The 25807-nt window shown below is 44.1% G+C and overlaps 3 protein-coding genes across 3 annotated transcripts; 1 reads left to right on the top strand and 2 right to left on the bottom strand.

Moving 5' to 3' along the window:
• Positions 1-1450: 1450 nt before the first annotated feature.
• Positions 1451-11284, top strand: trim54 (tripartite motif containing 54). Its single transcript, XM_068753450.1, has 8 exons — positions 1451-1636; positions 1860-2038; positions 5916-6087; positions 7137-7232; positions 7344-7577; positions 8417-8439; positions 9728-9852; positions 11217-11284. The coding sequence occupies exons 1-8, from the start codon at positions 1451-1453 to the stop codon at positions 11282-11284; spliced, it is 1083 nt and encodes a 360-aa protein (XP_068609551.1).
• Positions 11285-15352: 4068 nt separating this feature from the next.
• On the bottom strand, positions 15353-15763 carry uts1 (urotensin 1). Its single transcript, XM_068753934.1, has one exon. The coding sequence runs from the start codon at positions 15761-15763 to the stop codon at positions 15353-15355; it is 411 nt and encodes a 136-aa protein (XP_068610035.1).
• Positions 15764-17810: 2047 nt separating this feature from the next.
• mpv17 (mitochondrial inner membrane protein MPV17) lies at positions 17811-25807 on the bottom strand. Its single transcript, XM_068753801.1, has 8 exons — positions 25747-25807; positions 25031-25104; positions 23489-23604; positions 22505-22597; positions 21487-21582; positions 19440-19472; positions 19298-19350; positions 17811-19079 (listed from the first exon to the last, which is right to left on the bottom strand). Exons 2-8 carry the CDS (start codon positions 25101-25103, stop codon positions 19010-19012), a joined length of 534 nt encoding a protein of 177 aa, XP_068609902.1. The 5' UTR covers position 25104; positions 25747-25807; the 3' UTR covers positions 17811-19009.

Below are 25807 nucleotides of genomic sequence, written 5' to 3'. Positions count from 1 at the left end.
AAAATGATTAATTAGAATACGGTACAAAGACGCAGTACCGGTACGTGTTTTTACCTCATCAGCTTCATTTATCTGCGTAGTTAACTTGAACTTCATGCCAGCAACACGTGTCAAATATGTTGGGACGGGCAGCGAACATTCTACTAAATGACTACGTTGACGTGTTTGTAGCCCAAATAACGGTTTCCTCCAATAAAGACCAGCTTTGTGGAATAAACTGCGGCTTCTATTGTACTGCACATTGTAAAACACAAAAGTTAAGTCTTCTTAAAAGGAGCTGATGAGCTTCGATACCCTAAAGTGGATCTGCATCGGAGTCTTCATCATCTCAAGGTTTTAGTCGTCAGAAGCCTAAACCTGCAATGTCCCGGAACATTTCAGGAGTAACGCTTCTCTTTTTTTTGTCTTCAGAGCTTCAAATTGAATGAACGACATGTAAAAGCCACTGAAGAAGAAGACATTTATTATTTTTGTAATTGTTGTAAATAAATCCTAAAAGAAAAACCTCTTAAATTAATGTTTATTTGGACAAACGTCTGTTTAACAGTTTTTTTTAATCATGGTCAGCTGGCTTTAACTGAGCTCAGATTCTCCAGTCATCAGTTGGGTCTTTACCCTGTTAGCATAAGGCTAATGGGAGCTAATATTCTTCAAAGGACAAATGGACGACTTTGTCCCTGTCCACTTATTACAATCATTTGACCAGTTATACTGAAATGAATGCATCTCAAAGCGATGAGAACATCAGAAATAGAACAGCATGCAGATGGGGGGGGGGGGGGTCACCCCTGTTGCCCCTGTGGACGATCTGTAAATGAGCCATGATGAAGTCAAACCAATAAAATAGGGGCATTTTCTACACGTGTCTGTGTGTCTTGTATTTTCACTTTAAAGGCTCACCTGGCTGTCGAGTCTCCGCTGCGGCTTCATCCAGATGTGATGCTCTGCTACGGGATCCAGATGCAGTCGGGGACGGGGACGGGGACAGACGGAGACCTCTTTGCAGAACGCTGTCCTAGCAGACATGGAGCCAGAGGTCGCGTTATGACACCAGGATCCTTCTGAAGGGTCAGGTGTCTTCAAAGGACTGGGCGCTGCGCCGCTGTCGTGATCCTCTGCGGCGCCCGGACGTTCCAGTTTAGACAGTAACCCAACCCAGAAACAACCGAGGGGCTAAAAGTACCAACAGTCAGCAGGCTGGCAGCGGTGGGAGGGGCTTTACTGGGGCTTTACTGGGGCTTTAGGCAGGCTGGCACTGGCAGAAAGGAATGGACAGCTGGAAGAAGAGACTCTTCCAGAACAGAAGAGGCTACAGGACAGGAGAAGGAGTCCAGCCTGAAGAACAGACCTCCAGAGAGACGAGGGCGAGAACTGGAATATTCCCCGCTTGAAGCTTTTCGCCTCATCAGCTCGCCGCCTTTGACGTTTTCCTCGCCGCCCCTGGAGGGGGATGAACTTTGCTCTGGCCTTCCAGCCCCCATCGGCAGGCGGTTCTGGAGCTGGCAGTAGAGCCACCATGGACAGCCTGGAGAAGCAGCTGGTCTGCCCCGTGTGTCTGGAGATGTTCTCCAAGCCAGTGGTCATCCTGCCCTGCCAGCACAACCTCTGCCGCAAGTGTGCCAGCGACGTCGTCCAGGTGAGCCTGCCTGCCGCACAGCATCCTTTAATAAATCGACTCTGGGATTGGGCCCCCTCGTCAGCCATGTGCTGACCCGTGAGCCCGCGGCAATGATGTGGGGGCCCCATTCTGGGGTCGTAGAGAAGATGGAGCTTAGCCACAAATCAGGGTCGCTCTGCATCCTCTTTATTGGCTATGAAACCAGAATAAATTTTTGACATGCGTTCTCCTCTCCTTGAAGTCAGCCAACGCTCCGTGGCAGTCCCGTGGCTCCTCCAGCGCCTCGGTCGGCGGCAGCCGCTTTCGCTGTCCATCCTGCCGCCATGAGGTGGTGCTGGACCGCCATGGCGTCTACGGCCTGCAGAGGAACCTGCTGGTGGAGAACATCATAGACCTCTACAGACAGCAGGAGTCCTCCAGGTGCGAGCATGAGGGGTGAGGCATGGGGTAAGAAAGCAGCGTAAGAGCCCGAGGGGTACCAGATCAGGATTTGTGACGCACCATAATGTCGCTGTGTATAAAGAGGCTGTTTATGGTGCTGTAATCAGTTACAGATAATTAACTGCAGTTCTGAGTCGCCAGATCACAGCAGAAAGTTATCTCAAAAAACTTCCCTTTAACAGGCAGAAACCTTGGACAGAACCTAAGACTCATGGTTGACGGCCATCTGTCTGGACTGGCTGGGTCCCAGGAGGATATAGACTCCGGGGGTCAGACCCGTGTTATTGTAATGTGAGTGATCGCCTGTAGAGGGCAGTATTCCATTACTGTACACAAGGGGTGCCACACTCATTTTCTCTCATCACCATTATGGTTGTCCTCAAAGGGACAGTTGAAACCGTAACACAGTGTAAATGTAACTAAATGTAACTAAATGTAATATTAAATAAATGTAACTACTCCTTAACATGCTGTTAAATAACTGTATTTACTACTTAAGTTACAAACATTACATATGAATTGCGTAGAAATATACCGAGGCGGGGCGGAGGTCATGTGATCACCAGCATCTGTCTCTCTGTCCGTCAGTCTGTCCATCTGTTATCAAGATTACCCCCAAAAGATCTGGATGGATCGTGATGACAGATGCAGCATAAAACAAAAACAAAGGTCTGCACACAGCTCTCGAGGGCCACAAAAACCGACGCGGGGGGCCACATTTGGCACATGTGCTGTACACGGTTTCCCGTCACAGTCTATTTTTAAGCAGAATCAGAGCACAGACAGAGAATGTAACATTTTGATGGTGGATGTTTCACTGTCGTCGTTACACGTTGCTGAAATAATATACAAATATGCCGTCGTTTTCAAGGAAACACGATGGATGGTTAATTTTAACAGAACTACTTGTTTTGAAATGACATTTTTTGGGGTTGTTGTCTCACTTTATTACCCATTATGACAAGTTTTTAGTGATCGCAGAACAAAAATAGACTTAAATAATCTGGTTTGCCCTGCCTTTTTGGTGTTTCTCTGAATTTTACCTGCAGGGCTTTGTCGACTTTGAAGTTTTAAATACTCGTCATCAATCAGCGTGGCACTCAGCAGCAGATCACTCAGATTCACACTGTATTTAATATGCAAGTCTGCAAGCGCAAACAACTATGTGTGAATATTTTCACAAAAGTGCATCAATGATATGAAAATATGCTTTGCGTTGCTGAGGCATCAGCATCAGCTCTTAGTCATCGCTCTGCTACCCGTTCCGGCCGTGTGGTGGCATCTGCAGGGACACTTCATCAGAGCCTGCGATGTCGCACCTTCCTCCGGAGATCTGTGCACCCAGGGACAAACGTTAAGGCTGCTCCTCTCTTTATTGGCTGTGGAGCTCGCTCTTCCATCTCTGCTGCCTTTAGCCAGAGAAAAGGGACTCAATCCAAAAATAATTTGGGCATCTCCCATTTGATTCAAATTTGTTGAACACTTTAAGGTTAAGCATCTTTAAAGGTCCCATATTATACCGTTTTTCCACAAGTTAATGCAGTTCCCAAACAATTCTATGAAATATCTGTGACAGTCTCTGGTCAAATTAGCAAACAGATGCTGCAGGACAGCGTCCCTCATTTCTGTCTCAAACAGATGCTGCAGGACAGCGTCCCTCTTTTCTGTCTCAAACAGATGCTGCAGGACAGCGTCCCTCTTTTCTGTCTCAAACAGATGCTGCAGGACAGCGTCCCTCTTTTCTGTCTCAAACAGATGCTGCAGGACAGCGTCCCTCATTTCTGTCTCTAACAGATGCTGCAGGACAGCGTCCCTCATTTCTGTCTCAAACAGATGCTGCAGGACAGCGTCCCTCATTTCTGTCTCAAACAGCTCTGCCAAAAACGGATGGATGGATGATTCAAAGCATTTTTATTACATCCTGAGATTATTTGCGTATCATCGCGCCGTGTGTGTGTGTGTCTGTGTGTGTGTGTGTGTGAAAAAAGTCTCCCCCTTTTGCTACTATTTCTGAGAGCAAGCTGTTTGAGACAGAAATGACGGACTCTGTCCTGCAGCATCTGTTTGCTATTTTGACCAGAGACTGTCACAGATATTTCATATAAGAGCCTGAGAACTGCGTTAACTTGTGGCAAAAGGGTAGAATATGTGACCTTTAAGGTTCTTTGCTGCACCTTCAAAAAAGTTCCGTGAGAATCCGGCAGGAGTTTTTCTGTTAGTCTGCTGACAAACAAGAAGACTTTGAATCTGAGCCGATTGAGGCTAATGATGAGTAATATTAGTGCCATGAATGTTGTCATTGCCTTGTTAATGTTGTTAGCAGTCCTCTGACTCATGATTCGAAAGACATTTTGAAGAGTGTAATACTCAAAATATTCCCAAACCTCTCCACCGTTCTCAGTGCAGGTTCGTCCCTTCACTGTAAATGGAGAGCGAGTGAGTCACGGTAAAGCAGGGCTGTGCTGGCACTGACCAGCAGGACAGGCGTCCCCTCGTTATCTGTGTGGGCTAAAATAGATCAAATTGAAATGTGTAAAATGTAAAATATATAAAAATGTAACGTGATTGAATCCACATTTCACATTACATCAGAGGACACAGGATCAGTTCATGCGTGGATGGGCTGGTTTTTGCACCACTGCCACCCGAGTCCCCGACACTGGGGGGTCCGTGTGAGAGACTCTTCTACAACCTTTACCTGTCCGGTGCTTTGGATGAATAATATAGGCTGAGCTATTGCGAGTAGTGACACCTTCTCGGTTACCAGGTGGCAAAGAAACGACGCCAATCTCCTCCATCATCCACCTCCATCAAAATACGTCAGCAGGCACAGAAATAAACCGCACCGGTTCAACAATGCAGATCATGGTCCCACGTTTGGGAACACTTGGCCAAGAGCACATGGAAATCCTAAAAACTGGCCATGCTCTCTCATCGGTATTATGTTTGAAGCATATACGAAGGCAATAAAACGATGACGAGTATAGTGAAGAAGACTTTCACTCAGGTTCTTCCTGTATGAAGAGTAAAAACCTAATCCTGGATTGAGAGTAAAGTCAACCTCAGGACCTGCGGCTGCCGCTGAAGGACTCAGCCGTGGGTGGAACTGTCTCACTTCATTTGAATGCTTCTCCCTACTTGACGCCATTCCGTGTGTCTTCTCTTCTCTTCAAAGTTCTCTAGTCCTCTTCAGTCTCCCCGACTCCACATTTGCATCATGAAGTTTCTCCACTACGCTATCCATGATCACGCCACGCCACTCCACACCCAAGTCCCTTTCAACCACACCCCAGTCCAGCTCACTTTGATCTGTCCTTTCTGTCTCTCCTTTTAGTTTAAAGGTGGACAGGTCATCTGGGATGGAAAAGTGGAGCCATTTGTCAGAAGTGGGTTAAGCTTGCACTTTTCCTGTTGACCAACAGGGGGTGACTGTCTTTGGCTACTTTCTCATTTCACAGTAAACGACTTCATGGATTCAGTCCCTCATTTAAAGTCTTCTCTTCTTTGATGCAGAATGATGCTCATCTTTTAAACTGGTATCAAAAGCAGTGAAACAAAAGATAAAGCTCTGTTTACATGGATCTTGACTTCTTAGTCTTCTTCTTAGATACTTTTCCTACACTGCTGCACCATCTCAACTTAATGCAATCATCAGGCTCTAAAAACCAAAACAGCGACAACAGTAATTCCAAATGTTAGTCACACACATCAAGAGCTGTAAGCAACTAAAGAGCCAGTAATGTACGAGCAGGAGTACAAAGGCTTCACGAGATAACCCTGAAAAGGATTAGGATTTAAATAACGAACCAAATGAGTGTGTCTGAATGCTAGATGAGCCTTCGGTTGTCTCCTGCAGGCTTGTGGACACGAAGCCGGAGCAGCAGCTGATGTGTGAAGAGCACGAAGAGGAGAAGCTCAACATCTACTGCCTGTCCTGTCAGACGCCGACCTGCTCCATGTGCAAAGTGTTCGGGAAGCACAAAGCCTGCGACGTGGCGCCGCTCAGCAGCGCCTACACGAGAAGCAAGGTACCAAGTCTGGATCTGTCATGTGTCCTTTCCAGAGCGGTCAGGTAGAGCGCTCTACTTTATGGCGCTTTAACCTGATTCCTGTTTTTTCATAGCCCAACTCCACACCTTCACATTTATTCATTCTCCACGTTAAATCGCTCAACTCCACTTGACGACCGTAGACCGCTGTTTGTATCAGGCATCGCTTGCTTCCACGTTTCCAGGTTTCAAACACCCAAACAATCAGCAACTAAAATAGTGTTTTCTTTGGTACATTATTGCATTTGACTATAATACATAATTCTTACTGATTCTATAATATCTAACATTTATATTGAAGACAATGCCTTTTTATACCATTTTAAATTATGCATTGTATTTTTCTCGGCCGCATGATATTTATGGGCAAAGTAGTTAGTAACTTCAACTAGTTTTGGAAAAATAGTGGAGTCTATTGAGTATTTAAAGGACCATTAGGGCATTTCCATTTTGTCCTGTCGTGAACTTCATCTCCAAAGGGCAGCGTTGTTGTCATGTACGCGCGGCGGCGGCGGCACCAGCGCTGCTATCGAGCAGTTGGCTTTGGGTGCGTTCAGCACCAGCCTTTCCATCTCTCACTGTCTGAATCACTCATCTGAAATTTAGATGAGGCTGAGGAATACTATTAACCCTCGTGTTCAAGCAAAGGTTACTCTGAAAAACAAAAGTTGGTGATTTATTTTTGACATTAGATGTGAGAACATTCGCTAAATGACACCAGAACTGCACACGAGCTGGAACAAACTAAATGACACAATGTGCATGATGTCACCCGATACTCCAGATGCATGCAGGGTGACTCATGTTGTGTTTTAGGTGAAGACAGGCTCACTAGTGAGAAAGTACTCAGAGTCCATTTCACCAATCACACGACATGATTATCTGAATTTATCATTGTAACAACAGAAACTTAAGAAAAGTTTTATCTGGTTCTGAATAAAAACTCCAACAATAATGAAGCAGGTTGGTGGAAGCCTGTCATTGTCATCGACTCTAATTAATATTCATGATGTTGTGAATGTTTGCAGACAGAGCTGAGCGATGGCATCGCAATCCTTGTTGCCAGTAACGACCAAATCCAGGTGGTCATCTCTCAGATGGAGGACATCTGTCACACGATAGAGGTTAGACACGCCTGTCATGAAGCTAGAAATGATGTCTACGTCCAGCTGTGACTACAAAAGAAGGGTTTCATTAGTTTCCTTTGATGAGGTGAATGATCTCTCCTGCCTCAGGAGAACGGTCAACGACAAAGACAAGAACTGGTCAAGCACTTTGACGGCCTGGTGGCCATCCTGGAGGAGCGCAAGCAGGAGCTGGTGGGCTTCATTTCCAAAATGCAAGATGATAAACTCAAATACGTTCGCTCCCTCGTTCACCGGCACAGCGACGATCTGGACGCCACGGTAACGCTGGTGGAGTCGGCCATTGGGTCAATGGAGGAGCCACGCATGTCCGTGTTCATACAGGTATGTGACCGATCAACGGCACTGTGGGCACGTTTAGTAGAGCCAACAGCACAAAGAGGTTGCCTGTCAAAAAGGCCACGTGTCCCTTGTGTACAAACTCAGAGTGATGTAAACAAATCAGTTTGACTTTGTTGAACTTTAATATTTTAGTGTGAATTATTTAGACCCCAAATGTGTTTGATGTTTCCTTTAGTCAGATTGACCCCGTCTTTATTTGTCAGTAGATAAACGTCCGTACAATACACCACTTCATTACGGTACTGATGAAAATAAAAATCATTCTGCCTAATAACTAGGCCTGGATTAGCTGCTGGATTAGCCAGCAGTGCCTGCTACCTGCTAATTTAAGTCCTGCCTCTTATGGAAATAAAACAGATTAAGGTAAATTTGCCTTTGAGTCTGTAGAGATTCTCAGTCGTCATGTCTTGGTAGATCTCTGAGTTGAACAAAGTCGACTGGACTTGCGGTTTCTTCAGTTCTGTGCAGGACATTTTTTGGCATAATGACACATTTACTAGAACAAGCTTTGTAAATGTGAGTGTAAATTCCAGACAGTCATATGCACCCCTAAAGACTCCAGCAGGCTGGCACTAATCTTAGTGTCCTGAACTGCTGATCCCCGGTGAGGAAACACAGAAAGTACGGCCTCAGGCGTGTTTGTTTTGAGTTGAGTCACATCCTCTGCATCAGCAGGTGTTAAAAACAGAGACTCACAGGATGGAAGCAGCATCTAGCGGCAACAGCTGCTCCTGTTTCTTAAAGTCATGTTTTTGTTTTACACATGACAAACTCTTCATCTCTTCTCCTTCCTCCTTTCTGTCTGTCCTCTTCACTCTCAGAGCACCGACGTGATTCTGGAAAAGTAAGCAGAGTGTATTTGGTGTTGAAGCTCTGACTCCGCATGTCGTGACTCATTACTAACTGTGCAGTTACAGAACAATTCTTCTCTTCTCGAGAGTAATGAGAATATTATTGAGACTTTACACTTCAACTCAACCGAACCCATTACTAAAACAAACTGTACGACTGCACGTTAATGCAATCAAGTGTGTTTGATATGTTTATTTCACATTTTGAAAGCGCTCTTCATGAGGGTCTGGTTTGGCTGAAGAAATAAAGCTTTTTTTCCCTTAACCCTAACCTTAACGCTTTTCTTAGTGTAGGAACTCTCATGACGTCCCATTGAGGACGACCAGCTTGGCCTGCTTGTTGGTTGAGGTGGCCTTCGTCTTTGGTCTCCTGTTCGGCAGCCACACTTTCATAAAATGATGTCATGACAGAAAATTATAAACAGTGAGGAATCCGATGATTATTAGTTTCCAGCACGGGGCAAATTCTAAAAATTCAGTATCCTACTTTTCCCATAATGCAATATGCAACCTTTACAGGTCTGTAAGTGAATAAATATTTAATTGAAAAAGTGGGGAAACGTAAAAATAGTTCACATGAATGTTAAGTAAAACATTTTCAGGTCAGTGAAAATGTTGTTGCTGTCTTTGACGTCACGTCTGCACAGATAAAGAAAGAAAATACTTCCATCCATTTCCTTGTAGATGAGCCGATCGTTTCGTCTACAGCTGCTTTTCTGCTTTGCGGGTCGCGGTTCTGCTGGAACCTATCCTAGCGGGGTACACCCCGGACGCGTCGCCAGCACATCAGGGGGCCACATGAACACACAACCGTGCACAAACACACTCACACCGACGGACATTTTGGATTGACTAGTTATGCACCTAAGCTGCATCACACAGATAAGGATTCGAGCCCAGAGCATTGTTGGTGTGAGGCAACAGTGCCTCCCACTGTGCCACCCTAATTTTAATGAATACATTTTGCTTAGTAGCATTAACCCTAACCAGCAAATTATTTTTCAAATTCTAATGTCTAATAAAAAAAAAAGCTGGAAAATCGGTTTATGCAGAACATAAATTCTGCAAAATTTGCATTCCAGTGTGAAAATGAAAAGCTTTCAATTGAACTTATTGAGCTCCAGCTTGAGTTCAATTACTCAACATCATAATATCTGACTTTATTATTTTGTAGTTTTATTGTTTGCATATATATATATATATATATATAATAGTGCAAAGCTAAGAGTTAGGTTGCCAGGTTGTGAACTGTGTCATTCTGAAGCCGTCTTGTTTTGACAGGATGGCAACGACAGCCGGGGCCGCTAACGTGGAGCGTCTGGAGCCCGGCTACGAGGACATGAACCACTTCATCGTCGACGCCGCCGACGTTGCTCTCAGGCTGATGAACATCGACTTCTGCTCCGGTACAAAGTAGCACAAAGGTCCAACACACGCGCTGTGGTTGGTCGGCTTTTCACAAAAATTACAAATGAATGTAATCAATGAGTTACTTGATGATTGGTTTGATCAGCTGTTGTATATTTGTATGGCGTTGTCGTCTCGGCTGTAGCCTGATCCTGGAGTGGCAGTCTTTGTTGCAGGAGGCGTAGAGGCTGCGTCTTCCTCGCCGCTCTCTTGAATGTTGCCTGGACTCTAGCCATCTCTTCCGCCTTAGATGCCCTCGCTTTCACACTGTTCCGCCAGGTGTCTCTGTGTTTGGCGATGTCCTTCCAGGTGCCTGTGTCGATTTGAGCAGCCTGTAAATAACTTATTGTCTTGTAAGAATTCACACAGCTGACTGGCACTGCTTTCTCTAAAATCTTAGACAGGAACGGAAGGTTTGAAATTGGCCGATAGTTAGCCAAGACGTCAGGATCCAATGTTGGTTTTTTAATGACTGCTGTTTTAAAAGACTCGGGTACATAGCCTGTGAGTAATGATAGATTAACTGTATTTAGCAAAGCAATTCTAATTGAGGGGAAGACTTGTTTAAGCAGCTTAGTTGGGACCGGGTCTAGGAGACAAGTGCACGGTTTAGATGAGGCAACAGCCACATCGCTGATGAATTGGAATAGATTTGTTCTCTTCTATTAGAGATGCGTAATATGCTGCTCTTGCCTTGCGGAGCGTCGTCCTGTAAATTTTGAGACTGTTTTTCCAGATTAAACAGGACTCCTCCAATTTAGTCGAGCGCCATATTCTCTCCAGTCTTTGGGCTGTTTGCTTTAACAATCTAATTTCAGAATTGAGCCATTGAGCTTTCCTTTTTGGTTTTAGTTTTTTAATTCTATCGATGGAGTCAAGCGCATCAAAGCCCCCAGCACCACCTACAAGATGATCTGATCCCTGATTGAAAAGGATTACAAACCCCTCTCTTCTAGAAAGGGTTTTTAGATTATGTTCTGTCTGAATAAGTTATTAACTTGTGTCTGAGTCATATCTACATATTTTCATTTCTCTCTTTCGAATAAAAGTGTCAAATCCCCCCCCCCCCAAAAAAAAATCCATATTCTGAAAGATGGATTAAATTTCACAGAAAGAAACTGTTTTGTGACACAAGATAAAACCTGTCAGAGGGCCGTAATATTAAAACTCCAAATTAAGACAGACGTAGAAGGCTGCTCAGATGTGGTCAAGAAATTCTGAAATCCCTTCACCCAGAGAGAAATAGGAGTCAAACAGCAACAGCTGCACAAAGACCTCCAGCAGGAGCCGTTTCCTCTGTTAAATAGCTCGGCTTACTGTTCAAACACCAGTGTGTCATTCATGTGTGTGTCTTGTGTTGCAGGAGATGACGGAGGAGGCGATCCTGAGGAAGGTGAAGAAGAGTCTGACCTTGACTCTAGCTCCAAATAGTAAAAGGCCAACAAAGAGGTAGGCTCTGTTTGCAGTCATTCAGATGCGTATTTGGATCTGATGAGATTCTGACAAGCTCAGCTGACCTTTATCAATCAGTTGATCGGGGTTTGGATTGGTCGAGGCTCAGAATGTGTCAGACTCCTTCCATCAGCTCAGAGCGCAGTCATCAGCTGAAGAGGAGGTGAGGAAGCTGCTTAAATACCAGCAGCCCCGCCTCCTCTTGTTTCGTATTTTTTCATAACTGACACATTAAATCAATCATCATTAATCACAATTACTTTGAAAGATGTTAGTTGTTGTATTATTTGATGTTTTATATATCCGTAAAACAAATATATTACAGTGTAGAATTAATACTTGTTAGCTGTTAGCAATCGATTTTAATTAAAGGAAAGATTTTCCTGACTGAATTGGATGAATTAATTCAAATTCTATCAGCAACATCGCATTAATAGAAATAGAAACACTAATATTAAGAAATATTAAAAAACCAATAGAAGGTTACAATGATGTATTGTATAATTTAATTGCTACAGGAATTGCTCCTGAATGGGCAAAAAATAAATCAATGAAAGCGTATCAAATGTTTTCACATTTCCACTTCCACAGGCCGGATCGGAGCTGCTCACCGCGGGACAGGACGCCTTTACAAAAATGTTTCACTTCAACATCCTGCAGACACACAAAGGAAAACTCTAAACTCTAAAACTCTCCCCGTTACCTGTAACGTTTGGACAGGAGCAGCTCCCTGGGTTCCATACAGCGCGCAGCATCATTGCGTAAAGGGAGCCGAGGATTCCCCTCATCCTCTCAGGAGGGGGACGGCGTCCATGCTGACTCAGAGCAGCGTCCTCCTCCGTGTGGCGTGGGCACGTTAGGCCGAGCAGCCGAGTCACTGGTGGTTGTTTGGGCGTGGGATGAGGACACTGGCCTCACGGTATCTCATCTTTTGTTCTCGACTCGAGGTCCTCGCTGTAGTTCTGAGGGAAGGGAAGACAGAGACGAAAATAGAGGTGCACCGTAATCCTCCGGAAGGAATCCAGAGAGGGGGGGGGTCAGAATCCTACCTTTCTATACATTATCCGTGTGTGTTTCTTCCTGCTGCAGCCCAAATGCAGGAAGACGGACCTGCAGAGATTCTTGCCTCCCACATTTCTGCCTTTTGTTCAATGAATCAGCCGTTGCATTGTGTGTGAATATATCCTAAATATATAAATATGAAGCTCAACGGAGACGCATACAGTGGATTCTGTTGTGGGAGGGATTTAATTCTCTGGGATTTAAAGCTCCTTTTCTGTTACGACCTCCATGAACACGACGCCGTCTGCAAACTGTCGCTTTTATAATTCTCATTGAAGTCAGCGAGGTGGAAATAGTTCCTTTTGTCACAGGATAGTTCAGAACTGGCTTTTTTATTCTTTTAAGTCCACATCCAAAATGTATATGTCCTTCTTTAAAGTGATTGTGTAAATGCTTTTATATGGATGACCAGGAAACAAGCGAGAGTGAAGGGTCGGGCACCTGACGCCACGGAGAGCAAAGATGGATTCAATTCAGTTCACTTCAATGTAGAGTTATCTAAATCACAACAACAGTCACATCAAGGCACGCCCAAGAAGAGCCGACTGGGACGGACCCTTTATCGTATTGGTGAGGAAAAACTGCCTTTTAACACAGTCTCTCCATCGTGTCCCAGGTCTCTCCAGACACCTCCTCCAGCTCTTCCAGGGGGATCCCGAGGCGTTCCCAGGCCAACCGAGAGACACGGTCTCCCCTTCGTGCCCTGAACACCTCCCCAGGAAGCATCTGAAATAGATGCCCCAGCCTCCTCAGCTGACTCCTCTCGGTGTGGAGGCGCAGCGGCTCTCGTCCCCAGTGACTGAGCTCCTCATCCTGTCTCTCAGGGTGCGTCCAGGTCAAAGACATGTTCGTTTTTTTTTAAGTATTGATGTGTAACTTCTTGAATGCTTGACTGTGAGGTTTATGATCTTCCCTTTGTCTTTTAACCTTTTTTATTTTGCATGTTTTCTCTTTGTGAAATAACTTTCTGAACTTGCAGTTAAGATCAATACAATAAGAATCTGGCTACACAGAAGTTCGATTGTGTCATTTGATAACCTCGTAATCAATCATAATACATCCGTTTAGCGCTATTGGCTCTTTACGCTCGTCCACAGTCCAGAAACAGGCAAAACAAAGTGAAGGCTACGGTCACTGAAGTGAACCAAATCCGATTTGTTTCCCCAATGCGACCTGTATCCGATCTTTTCATGCCAGTCTGAACGACACGGATCAGATTTGTGGTCCTGAATCCGATACGCAGCCGATCTCTTGCCATGCGCCTTCAGTCTGAACGGCCAGGTCGCATTTATCTGACCTACCCGCCACTGATACGCGACATACGCCACTATTGCGTGACTCCGCAGCCACGGAGGTTCTTCGTAGACACATTACTGCTAAAAAGCTGTCTCTCTTCCTTTTTAATCGTCTTCTTAAAAGTACGAAGTAGTAAATGTGCTGGCTCCGGTTGGACAACAGTTTTAAGTTCGTCACATACGCGCCACTGTTAGCGTCCATATTTCCGTCTGTAAACACTGAGCGTGGCGTCGTCGGGTTCTCTTGACATTTATTAAACATAATTAGGGAAGTCAGACTGACCCAATAAATGTGCGCACACACACCAACACGCAGAATTAGAGGATGACAAACTGGAGGATCTCAACACACCCACAGTTTGGACTGAGTCATAGAAACAAGAGCAGCTGGAGGCCAGAAGGCCTCCTGTGTTTGTCTCTATTTCAACTTGAACCAGGCATTAACTGTCACGTCCATCACGTCCTCGGCTTTATAAAACTCTTCTGTTGCAATGGCAAAATTCAACAAACAATTGAAATGATGAGGAAATTAAATGTTAGGAAAATTACCACATTTTTAAATGATTGATGCCCCAGAAATGGGTTTAATTTATGTTTAGCATCAAACTGCATAACAGACATCAGGAATGGGAAGACACTGGAAGACACTTACAATGAGCAGCAGTCATAAACATTGTATTTGATAATTTACCAACATGCACTTTATAATCAACAATAATGAAACTGTCATTTTCTTCAAACATTTTTTATTACAAAATCTTATTGTTAAAGAAAGATTGTGATTGGTGTCAGACTTTAACATTTAAATTAAATAAAGCTAATAAATATAAATAATGCAGCTGTTTTGACTTCCCCTCCGTCTCAGGATCAGTTTGATCAAAGCCCGTCCAGTTCAGCCAGAAGAAGACGATTTAAAACAACATGGACATTTTACACTCCTCTGCCTCCCTCCCTCCTTCTCATCTTAACTGATCAGTTTGATGCCCCCTCTAGCCGAGGGACACCTTAACTTGGACTGTTCTATTTATATGACATTAGAAAATTGATTTGGAGCCTTAGAGAGAGATTTCTGCTGCTTTGAGTAACCATTGAGCATGAAATGGTATTTAAACATAAAGGAAACACCAAACATGAAGAATGAACCTGCAGAAAATGGTTTAGAATTATTATTACTATTTATTCATCGAAGGTTCACACAGAGCACCAGTTCAGCCCAAAAGCGCCCAGAACGCGTCTGGACTTGTGCAGCAATCAGAGAACATGTCTGGTGGATTCATGCAAACAACAGCAGCCGAACGAAAGAGGAACATTTATTAAGTCCACTTAGCAGATCTGTCATGATTATTAGTTTAGGAAAGTGTCATCTGTCACTTTTACTCAAGCATCAACAGATTAAATCAGAAACCAAGACGCAGAGCGCTGCTCATACCCGGATTCAAGCTGAAATCCAGTTTAACAACTCCAGCGAGGGCGAGGATAGACTGAGTGTGTGTGTGTGTGTGTGTGGGGGGGGGGGGGGGGGGGGGGGGTCTCTGAAGACCGTTAGCATGTCCCCCCTTACATAACACTTAAGAAATTACATTTTACTCGCGGATGCTGTGACGCAAAATTAGGCACCATCTGTGCGTAAAATGACGAGAGAAGAAAAGCGCACGGAGAACGACTCGTGTCGGAGGTCGAGGCTTCAGGCTCACTTCCCGACTTCGTCGAGGACTTTGCGGTTGAGCTGCGCCTGCGCCCTCTGGCTCTCTACCTTGGCCATCTGGATCATGCTCCTGAGCAGGTGGAAGGTGAGGTCGATGGACAGCTGGGGCTCTTCGCTCCGCTTCAGCACCTCCGCGTCCCCGCCGTCCTCCTCCTGCGCTGGGAGCGGGCGCAGAGCCTCCGGGTCCTTTCGGAGGAGGAATCTCAGAATGTCGTCGCTCAGAAGCTCCGAGGCGGACATTCTCCCGAACACATGATCCAGTCGCTGCGTCTGGAGGCGGCCGCCGCCGCCATCCACATCCAGCCAGCTGGGGAAGATGAGCGCTCTGCCGGCTGATGGGCGGAGGTGCGGTGAGAGGACTGAGGAGAGGAGCAGGAGCAGGGGGGCTGGCTTCATGTTCTACAAGCAGACATTTTATGAAGACATTGAAACGGCAGGAAAATGTGGCAAAGAATGAAGAAGCGCTGCTTTTTGCTTTGCTGCAGATGCGTGCAGATGTTTTCTGATTCCTAGAGGCAGACCGATGGCTAAGAAACGCGCTATAAATGCATTAAATAAACACCTGAACTAATGGTCACGTGTCTACCTGCAGGTTTCAATTGCATTTGTATTTTATGCCAGCTACGGAGAAGTTGTTTTACAATTAAAATCGCATTCCTGGAAAAAAACAAAATCAGCACGTTCTCAAAATGTGTCGAAACAAGCCCAAATAAGAGATGAAACAAAGTTATCTTTATCAGATTCGATGAATAAAACATCAAACACAGTTAAAAATAGTCATTTGCGTGAGGACGATGTTCTCAAATGTGTCCATTTAATCACATATTTAGGCTGGAAAAGTGAAGCAGCGGAACTCACTGATCGGTCCGGAAGCTGCCGCCGGACTCCGGGAGGGATCGGGCTGAGCTGAGGCTGAAAGGTCCCTGTGCGCTACCGGAGAGGATGGGGGGGTTTTATACACCCAGCCCGCCGCTACCGGACAGGATGGGGGGGGGGTTTATACACCCAGCCCGTCGTACTGGAGAGGATGGTGGGGGGGTTATACACCCCCACCATCCTCTCCCCTTGTTTTTGACTCTCCTCCGACCTCTCTCTCTCTCAACCGGCCAAACAGATGGCCACCCACTGTGTCTTAGGTTCTGTCCAAGGTTTCTGCCTGTTAAAGGGAAGTGTTTCCTTGCTTTTATTGCCAAAGTTCTTGCTCTTGTGGGTCTAGTTGGGTTCTGTCTTTCCCTGCTAATCCTGCAAAGTGCCTTGAGATGACTTTCTGTTGTGCTCTGGTGTTAAAGAAATAATAAATAATTGAATTGAAAAGAGGCAATAACATGAAATGAAACTTTAATACTGTCTCCTGTCCTACACAGGAGATAAATGTTTGTTTCCCCATCATCCGTGTGAGTTCTGTGGCGTTCAGTCTGCAGACATTGGGTTCAGCACCACGGACAGCTCCCACAGAGAACCAGGGGGCTCTTCGACCGCCGTGAATATCGAGCAATGCATGAACTAACAATCTGGAATCCCGTTTTCTCATTTAGTTAAGATCCTGAAGTATTCTGCTCGTCACTCGGCCTCATGTCAAAGATAATTTATCCGTCAGGTGCAGAAAAACGGAAGATGAAAATATTTAGTGTTTTGTTGTTGTGACTGGGCTGATAGACGGTTATTTGTGCGCATGCTCAGCTGTGAGTTTTACAACTTCGACCGAGTTGGTTTTTCTGTTAACCGGACACTCTAGAGCATGGGTGTCAAACTCTGGAGCAATATAAAATGAATATTAGAGCTGGCCCGCTGGTACAGAACAGCACATTCACTGCTAATACTACAAATCCCATAATGCCATTTATTTTATTTGACTTTATTTACACTGTTGTTTTATATATATTGTTTCAACTTTATTTTTCTTTTGGTGTGGCCTTATACATTGTTTTACATATTTATTGTGCTTTAATGTGCAAAAAAACAAATTTTTGTGGCGTGCACGGGTGGGGTGGGGGCCCCAGGGATTTCTTGCTTGGAGTCCCAGGAGACCCGAGTAACGCCACCGTATATATTAACACATATTTGGTATAATATAACACATGGAATTACAGCAATAAACAAATGTAAAATCTGTTTTGTTTGTTTTCGTGATAAATTCATATTTGAGCAGTCATGTGACATTACGATGCGCGCCGTGACGTTACTGAACTCAAGTCAGTTAAATAAAATGTTTGCCCCCCCTGGTTCAAATGTGAAACTCCGCCCAGGATGCAGGTATCTGGTTTAGGCACATCAGATTAGATCAGCGTGTTGCAAACTGAGCAGTAATTAACTCGTATTTAGCTTATTTGCCAGGAATGGCCTTACTTATTACCAATACACACATTTGGTGTATAAAAACTCTAATTACACCACATCACAAGTAACTGACAAACACAGACTTCAAAATGATTGTCAAGGGATTCCTTTATTGTGTTGCAAGTGTTGCATATTCCAGGATAGATTGTAGGAAAACATCCACACCCCTAACGGAACCTTAGTTCAGAATGACAACAGGTGGCGCTCAAGGGTGAGACGCGCAGTGAACTATAATCACCGTAACACAGAAAAAGTACGAAAAGAGGTCAAAGGTTGAGAAAGTCATCAAAACTGTTTTTGTAAGGGACTCTTTGTTACCAAAAGAAGCGCTGGTCGATGCTACATGCTAGTTAGCATGCAGGTCGGGTTCGTTAATCTGAACAACATCACACAGCTGTTGTCATCTTCCCGATTATGGATTTATACATTCTTGTACAGACAGTCGTGACTTTCTTTTGTTGTGAAAGTTGGCTCGAATCGAAAAACACGTTTGTGTAACTCACTGAATGTTTCAAGCATGATCACCATACATCTCATATTAGGTAAACTATATAGCCAATTAGCTTAGCATGAAACAAGAAGGCAAATTAATATAGGAAATGAGCTGAACATCCGCTGCTGATATCGCTACCAGAATGGAAGAACAGTTTATTTCCATATTCATACATTTATTGCAGAAACCTGATGCTGGTTATTTGACCCGGGGATGGCCTGAGGGACCAGAATGCATTGCATCCTGCAGCCGATAAGACTCGTAACTACTTGAGTGAAAATCATTTGTGTACTACTTTATATTCATTTATAACCCAAAGAAACAAAGCAAAACACGATGGCTTCCCTTTCCACAAGTTAGTTTGAGTGAATTTTGTTAAGAGTAGGAAACAACAACTCAAACATTATCAACCTGCAACCAACCATTCATTTTCATAGTAGTTTCAAGTTTCAACGCATTTCAAAGGTCAGAAAAGGTTCTTGTGTATCGAGGTGGTGCTCATACATGAAAATGTGTTGCTACGCTGTGTAATCCTACTTCCATAAATATCTAACTTTCACAGACACTTGTGAACGCGTCATTCAGGGAAGACGAGTGTTCCTCCGAACTTCAACAGCGACTCAATAACAGTTTCACACGTTGGGGATACGTGCAATGAGCAGCACGAGGTAGGGTAGGCCAGAAAGGTCCATGTCTCTCTCTCACACACATACACACATACACACACACACACACACACACACACACACACACACACACACGCGCGCGAGCGAAGGACCATCACGAATACAGGCTGGACTTGCGATCATTGCTCACATCTTATTGGCTTTCCAGGTCAGGTAGGAGTTCCAACCAATCGCTACGATCTGGACGACAGCCAGCCTACAACAAGAGAGCGCTCTGATTGGTTCGGCATGCTCTGGAAGCATTCTCAATTTAACAGCTTGGATTCTAGCTTCAATCACATTTAAAGTCGTTTCCCCAACATACAGCTCGACCGGATCGCTCTATAAGTCACAATTTATATTCTCATGCTTTGCCCTTGACAAAAACTTCATATAATCAGTACAGGTGATTGATCATATATTATCAACTCTTACCTGTAGTGCAGAGGCGTGAAATAGAAATTGGCAATCTGTACAGTGGGCCATAGCTGCAACACGGACAGAAAACACTCGAGTCAATTAAAAAATCATTCGAGAAATTGTAGGCTGTTCAAAAAAGGTAAAAGTAAAAACTTACAGCGTAATTTGAGATCAGAGCATCCATGTAGTCCTGTGACAAAAGTTCAAATGGTTATTACGTATACCTGCAGCTCATTTAATGTTTGACATATTCACAAAACATCTCTGAAGCTGAAAACAAAGGGTTAAATGTTTGCTTTAAGAATAACCCGAAGGACTTTCAACGCAAGGGCTTTTTTGAAATGCTCCTCTTAGACAGGATGTTTGACTGTACTTGTACTGTAATACATTCTATTGTTTGACTGTACTTGTACTGTAATACATTCTATTGTTTGACTGTACTTGTACAGCGCTTACATTCTATCTAATTAATATATTCATCACCATCACCATCATCACATTTAAAAACTTGGCTAAGGTGCCCGACCCCTGTGTTAGCGTTTACAATCATAATACCACAGTATGTAAAAATATACGTGTGTGTGGGCGGGGCTCCTGTTTTAATCCCACCTTTCTTCAGTGCCAGGTCATGTTTGTAATTAACACGTCTGGATTCTAATGTCCTCTGATTTACCAGATCGGCCTCCTTCAGTAAATATTCATGAGATCAACGTGGGTAAACAAGGTGGTGACGACGTTAGCGCAGCTGGCACGTGTACACACACACACACACGCACACAGGAAGGTGTCACGCCAGCTATTTCCACAGTTCCTCCCTCATCTTTGTCAGAGGAAATGGTTTCTAATATTGATGAGAGGTCAGATGCTGCACAGACAATGAAAGTAAATTTACCGTTCTCTGAATAGTTTATTCCAGGACACCAGATGAAAGTCCGTTAGAACAAACATCCCGCTCCAATTTCACACGTGAACCCAAAATGAGAATGCTTGGCCTTTTGTCCATAATGTAGCAAGAACACATTAAAAAAGCAAAATAATTTCTACAGGTGCATACAATTAACACTTCGATTATAATTTAAATGATGCACATTCTAAATATATTTCTGTCACTGACCTAAAATTATGTTGAATATGAACTTTTCCCAGCATGCACTGGTGGAAGGCAGGGGAACAGACATCAGGGTTGGAAGACTGGATTACATATGTACTGTAGTTCATTAAATTATTTCGTTGCTGACTGTCGTTGAAGGAGATGGTTTTGGAGTTTTTCTTCTGTTGACTTTGAACAAAGTATTTTAAAATGAGTTCAGGGAAAGTGAAACTTGAATTAAGATGTACAAGTGTAGTTTTCTGTATAAAATGGAAACAGCAATTAACATTTTGGGCGGCACCGCGGTGTAGTGGTTAGTGATGTCGCCTCCCAGCAAAAAGGTACTAGGTTCGAATCCTTTCTGTGTAGAGTTTGTATGTTCCCCGCGTGTCCGTGTGGCTTTCCTGTTAGAGCACAGATTGAATATAAAATCCTTCTGCTCACTTTTAAAGCCCTCAACATCCAGGCCCCTCCTTACCTTACAGAGCTGATTGTGCCATATTGCCCCACTAGAACCCTGCGGCCCCAAAATGCCCTGCTGTTGGGTCCAAACATTTCCAGAGGCAGACTGGAGGGCGGAGCTTTCAGTTATCAAGCCCCTTTATTGTGTAGGCAGCTCCCTGATTCGGTACGTGTTGCAGACACCATCTCTATTGCTCTTGTGGGTCAAGCTGGGTTCGGTCTTTCCCTGCAGGTCTTTCCCCGCTGATGATGATGAATATATTTATTAGATAGAATGTTAGAGTACAAGTACAGTCACACAGTAGCATGTATTACAGTACAAGTACAGTCACACAGTAGCATGTATTACAGTACAAATAAAGTCAAACATCCTGTCTAAGAGGAGCATTTCAAAAAAGCCCTTGCGGTCTTGTTTCCGTTGAAAGTCCTTCGTACATAAATCATCCACAATCAACAATACAAATTTAACAATACAAATAAAAATGAAACCAATATTAAATTAAATTACTCAATTGATTCAACGTAACATTAGAAAAACAAAAATAAACGACGCTGCACCTATAAAGTGCCTTAAGATAACTTCCTGTTATGATCTGGCGCTACAGAAATAAAAATGAAAGAATTGATGTGAAGGCGTGTAAAACAAACTCACCCTCTTGAGCTTGTTCGTGTTCTCCTCCACCGTCAACCCGTTCAGAGCGCCAGAGATCCAGAGAAAGGACGCCAGGAAGCACGGAGCGAAACCCAACTGTAGAGAAAAGAAAGTTCAAGTCAGAAATAACTGTACCTTGAATCGATGGTTTACTGGATGCTACTTCTTTGGGGGTACGTACCGGTATGTATTATTTAATTTATTTCATATATGTTGAATACATATGTGAATGTATGCATATGTATGTGTGTATACATATACATGAGGGCATACAAATTCATGGTGGCGACGGTGGCACAGGTGGTTGAGAGCTATATAAAATCAATGTATTATTATTATTAATATTCATGTGTAAAGACGCAGGTGTGTGAATTGGTTGTATTGTTTATTCTTGTTTTCCCTGTTAATACAAATGAAATTGAAAAGAAAATGAAATAAACATTTGACTCATAATAAAAGAAGAAACTAAAAAATATAACCTAGAGAATTACAAGGTTCAAAATACCATTTAATACCATTTAATAGTACTGATACGCTGCAAAATCCATAAATCAGACTATTTAAACATTACATTTTAAGTCTATTTTCATTGAGACTTAAAAATGTATGTGTGATAATTATTTGAAAATAAATACTGTTTACGAGGAGTAAAGCCTGGAAGGATATTTACTGTCACGTCCATTTCCGTCCATTAATGAAGCTCAATGCTGTGCCGTTCTCCTGCGTGCTGCAGGCTGACGCTGCTTCTCCTGATAACACTGAAGCCACCGAATGACTCTTCACTTCCTACACATCCTGAAGCAGCGAGCAGCAAACAGGTCGACCACGTAACTATTCAGCTGTAAGAAAGCTGATCTGCACTATAATCATATTGGTTTAATTACTAAAAACGTTGTCACCATGTCGCTTTTGTTGATTCGTCATTTACACCACGAAAAAATATCACAGTCCAGTAGCTGCATCTGCAACTGTTCATCTTTAAGCGCCGGCAGCGGGAACCAGCAGAGGACGCTCTCACCTGGTCCACCAGCATTTTCTTCAAGGCAGAAGTTTTGGTCCCTCCAACCACCAGTCTGTCCAAAACGTTGTACCAGCCTCCGATTACTGGACCCTTTGGTTTAAAAGGGACAGCATGGTTAATTATTGATATTACACTGGACTTCATCCAGTCACTTTGCTCAGAATCTGCTTGATAACAACAACAATAATATATTGATAAGAGGAAATGATACAGGTAGGTTGGGCCTACCCAATGAAGAGAGACAACATTATGGAAACAAGGTGGAAGGGTCACAAAGAGCAAAAAAAAAAAGAAAGAAGAATCAACTGGACTTGTTCAAGTTTGATTAAATACGTTTCACCTCTCATCCAAGACGCTTCTTCAGTTCTGAGAGACTGAACTGATTTACCACGACCAATACTGCAGCAAGATCCCAGACACGGACGCCATTCTCATATCCGCTCGCGTGTCTTCGGTTCACCTCGGTCTCCTCTCGTGTTTGAACTCGGAAAATTTCCACCTCTTTTCAACGGCCAATAACTCCAGAACGGAAACCGGTTTGATTTTCTAATGAGATATGAAACTTTAATCTTTTAATTTGGTGTCTGCATAGTCATGGTATATAATATTCTGTGGCTCTTGAAATATAGGGCAAAATGAGCGAGAACCGCCGGTACTCCGCGTACGTCAGTGCTGCCAGTGGCTGGTACTGAATGAGTTAATGACCTGTTCGCTCATGTTCTGACAGAGTTCAATGTTCTGATGTGGAAAGGTCGCCCTAGAATAATTGAGAGCATGTTCGTTCCAGACGGGGACGCGTTCCAGGCCGATGCATTGATCCGTGTCTTCTGAGCAACCCTCAAATTTGCTGTCTTGTTTATTGAAAATATGATCTGAAGTGAAAGGATCAGGGAAACAAGCCCATAATAAATAGACTCACAAGTTAGCAGTTAATTATTTTTAGAATACACAACGGGACTCAAGGACCGTACCACTACTCACCACGAAGAAGAACCCAATAGACATCATTTTAGCAGTCCGCTGCACGTTGTGACGAGCCAGTCCTCTCCTCTCAATCAGCTGTTGAGCGACTACGTCACCGACACCCACCAAAGACCCTGGAGGACAAACGGGATAAGGACTAATGGCCACCGGGCACGATGGCACAGGTGATGTTATTTCTGTGGATATTTGCACTACACCCACAGGAGCAGTTTGTGCCGTATATAGATCTTAAACACATGCAGCCAAGTGGGAAAACTGTCCAATGTGCAGAATTTAGAGCGCTCTATACTCCCTGTGACTCAATTGATGCCAATATGACTGCAAACCAGCACGGTGGGCATCATGAGTTATCATGTCAATCGGTTAATAAAAGATATAACGTACAATCGTTTGCGTTAAGACTGTAAAATATATACCGAATAAAAAATAATGCGTGTCCATATTCCACTAATGCAGTGGTTCTCAAAGCAACCCCCCCCCCCCTAGGGGGTTGCGGTGCGATGTCAGGGGCCTGTGACGGCGGAGAACATGCTTCTTTTGCAGTACTAGATTAAAGTGTAATTGCACATCCACTCCAGTAGTTGGCAGTGGCACCCTGATTGTCAGAGTGCGCGCAGGGAGTATTATCTTTATGGTGTTTTGCCGCACACACAGCACAGAGCAAGCGATATGAAGACATGAAACCCTCAAGAGACAGCGTGGAGAAATATTTACCATGATAAAACAAAGGAAGGGATGGCTGCCCTCCAACGTATCCTGATTATAAACATAGAAGTAAGGGGGGGAACCAAAATTTAAGTTCCGCATGTTCGTGTACCCCCACGGAATAAGATTATTGGTGCGCTCCATGAGCAAAACTGGGCACGCAACCATCGATGTCTGCAAAGGGACAAGTCAAAAGAACTGGACCAAGAAATTGGAAAGTAATCTCTTTAAAAAGTCGTTAAACCTCATCTTTATTCCCAATGAGGTTCAGTTTGTTTGTTTTCAAACAGTAGCATACATGCTACTGTTTGACTGTACTTGTACTGTAATACATACTACTATTTGACTGTACTTGTACTGTAATACATACTACTATTTGACAGTACTTGTACTGTAATACATTCTACTGTTTGACTGTACTTGTACTGTAACATTCTATCTAATAAATCTATTCATCCTCTCCAGACAGCAAAGCTGCACAGCCTTGAATCGGATCAATAACAAGCAGAAACTTCGTATTTCAGGGACAAACAGGGATTTAGGGGCAAATATTTTTTTCCCTTTTTTCTCTTTATCGATTCTCAGCCTGAGACGGTCAGGAAACGTGATTGGCTGCAACACTTCAGGTAGACACACCGAGTAAATATAATGAATCTGCTGCGTCTCATTCTGGGCCGTAACAGCGTGGCGGTGACATTTTTGGTGTCTTGTTAACTGAATTAAGGTCATTAAAACACAGATCACAAGGAGCAGAATGCGGGCTGCTATTCCCATGAGGGAAGACTTGCCGACGGCAGGTTTTAAATCCCTGGAGAACGTAACGGTCATTCCTACCGGCGGTCACTATCTGAACGGTCCAGGGGTGTTTGGCCATCAGGCCTTTGTAGGATCTCCACAGACCTGCCATCCTGGAAGAAAAGAACAATCACAAACCGGTGATCACGAAACGTCCGACTCCCTTCACCAACGCCGCCCCCGGCAGCGTGACTCCAATCAAGCGGAGTCTCGTGGTTTAGTGAAGCGGGTCGGGGTCCAGTAAAGCCTCGTCTAACCCTGAGCAACCCGTCTCTGCTGGACTCAGCCCGCTCAGAACGAAAGAGCAGGCAGTTAAGAGCAGACAGGTAAGATCAATCAGACGGGTAAGAGCAGACAGGTAAGAACAGGCAGGTAAGAGCAGACAGGTAAGAGCAGACAGGTAAGAGCAGACAGGTAAGAGCAGACAGGTAAGAGCAGACGGGTAACAGCAGACGGGTAAGAGCAGACAGGTAAGAACAGACAGGTAAGATCAGGCAGGTAAGAGCAGACGGGTAAGAACAGACAGGTAAGAACAGACAGGTAAGATCAGGCAGGTAAGAGCAGACAGGTAAGAGCAGACAGGTAAGAGCAGACAGGTAAGAACAGGCAGGTAAGAGCAGACGGGTAACAGCAGAAGTCAGGAATGACGTCACTGAGTCCAGTGACGTCACGAAACCGGAGCAAACGCGTCACTAAAGATGCCACCGAGCAGCGCGCTCGTTACCGGCGCCGGTATAGAGCGCGCTGCCCGGTACCTGTTCGCTGAGGACCCAGAACCGGCGCCGGTGACTTCCTCGCTGCTGACCGGCGAATGGA

This window comes from Brachionichthys hirsutus, chromosome 20, assembly GCF_040956055.1.
Source record: "Brachionichthys hirsutus isolate HB-005 chromosome 20, CSIRO-AGI_Bhir_v1, whole genome shotgun sequence".
NCBI lineage: Eukaryota > Metazoa > Chordata > Actinopteri > Lophiiformes > Brachionichthyidae > Brachionichthys > Brachionichthys hirsutus.
This window is presented reverse-complemented; position numbering and strand designations above follow the sequence as displayed.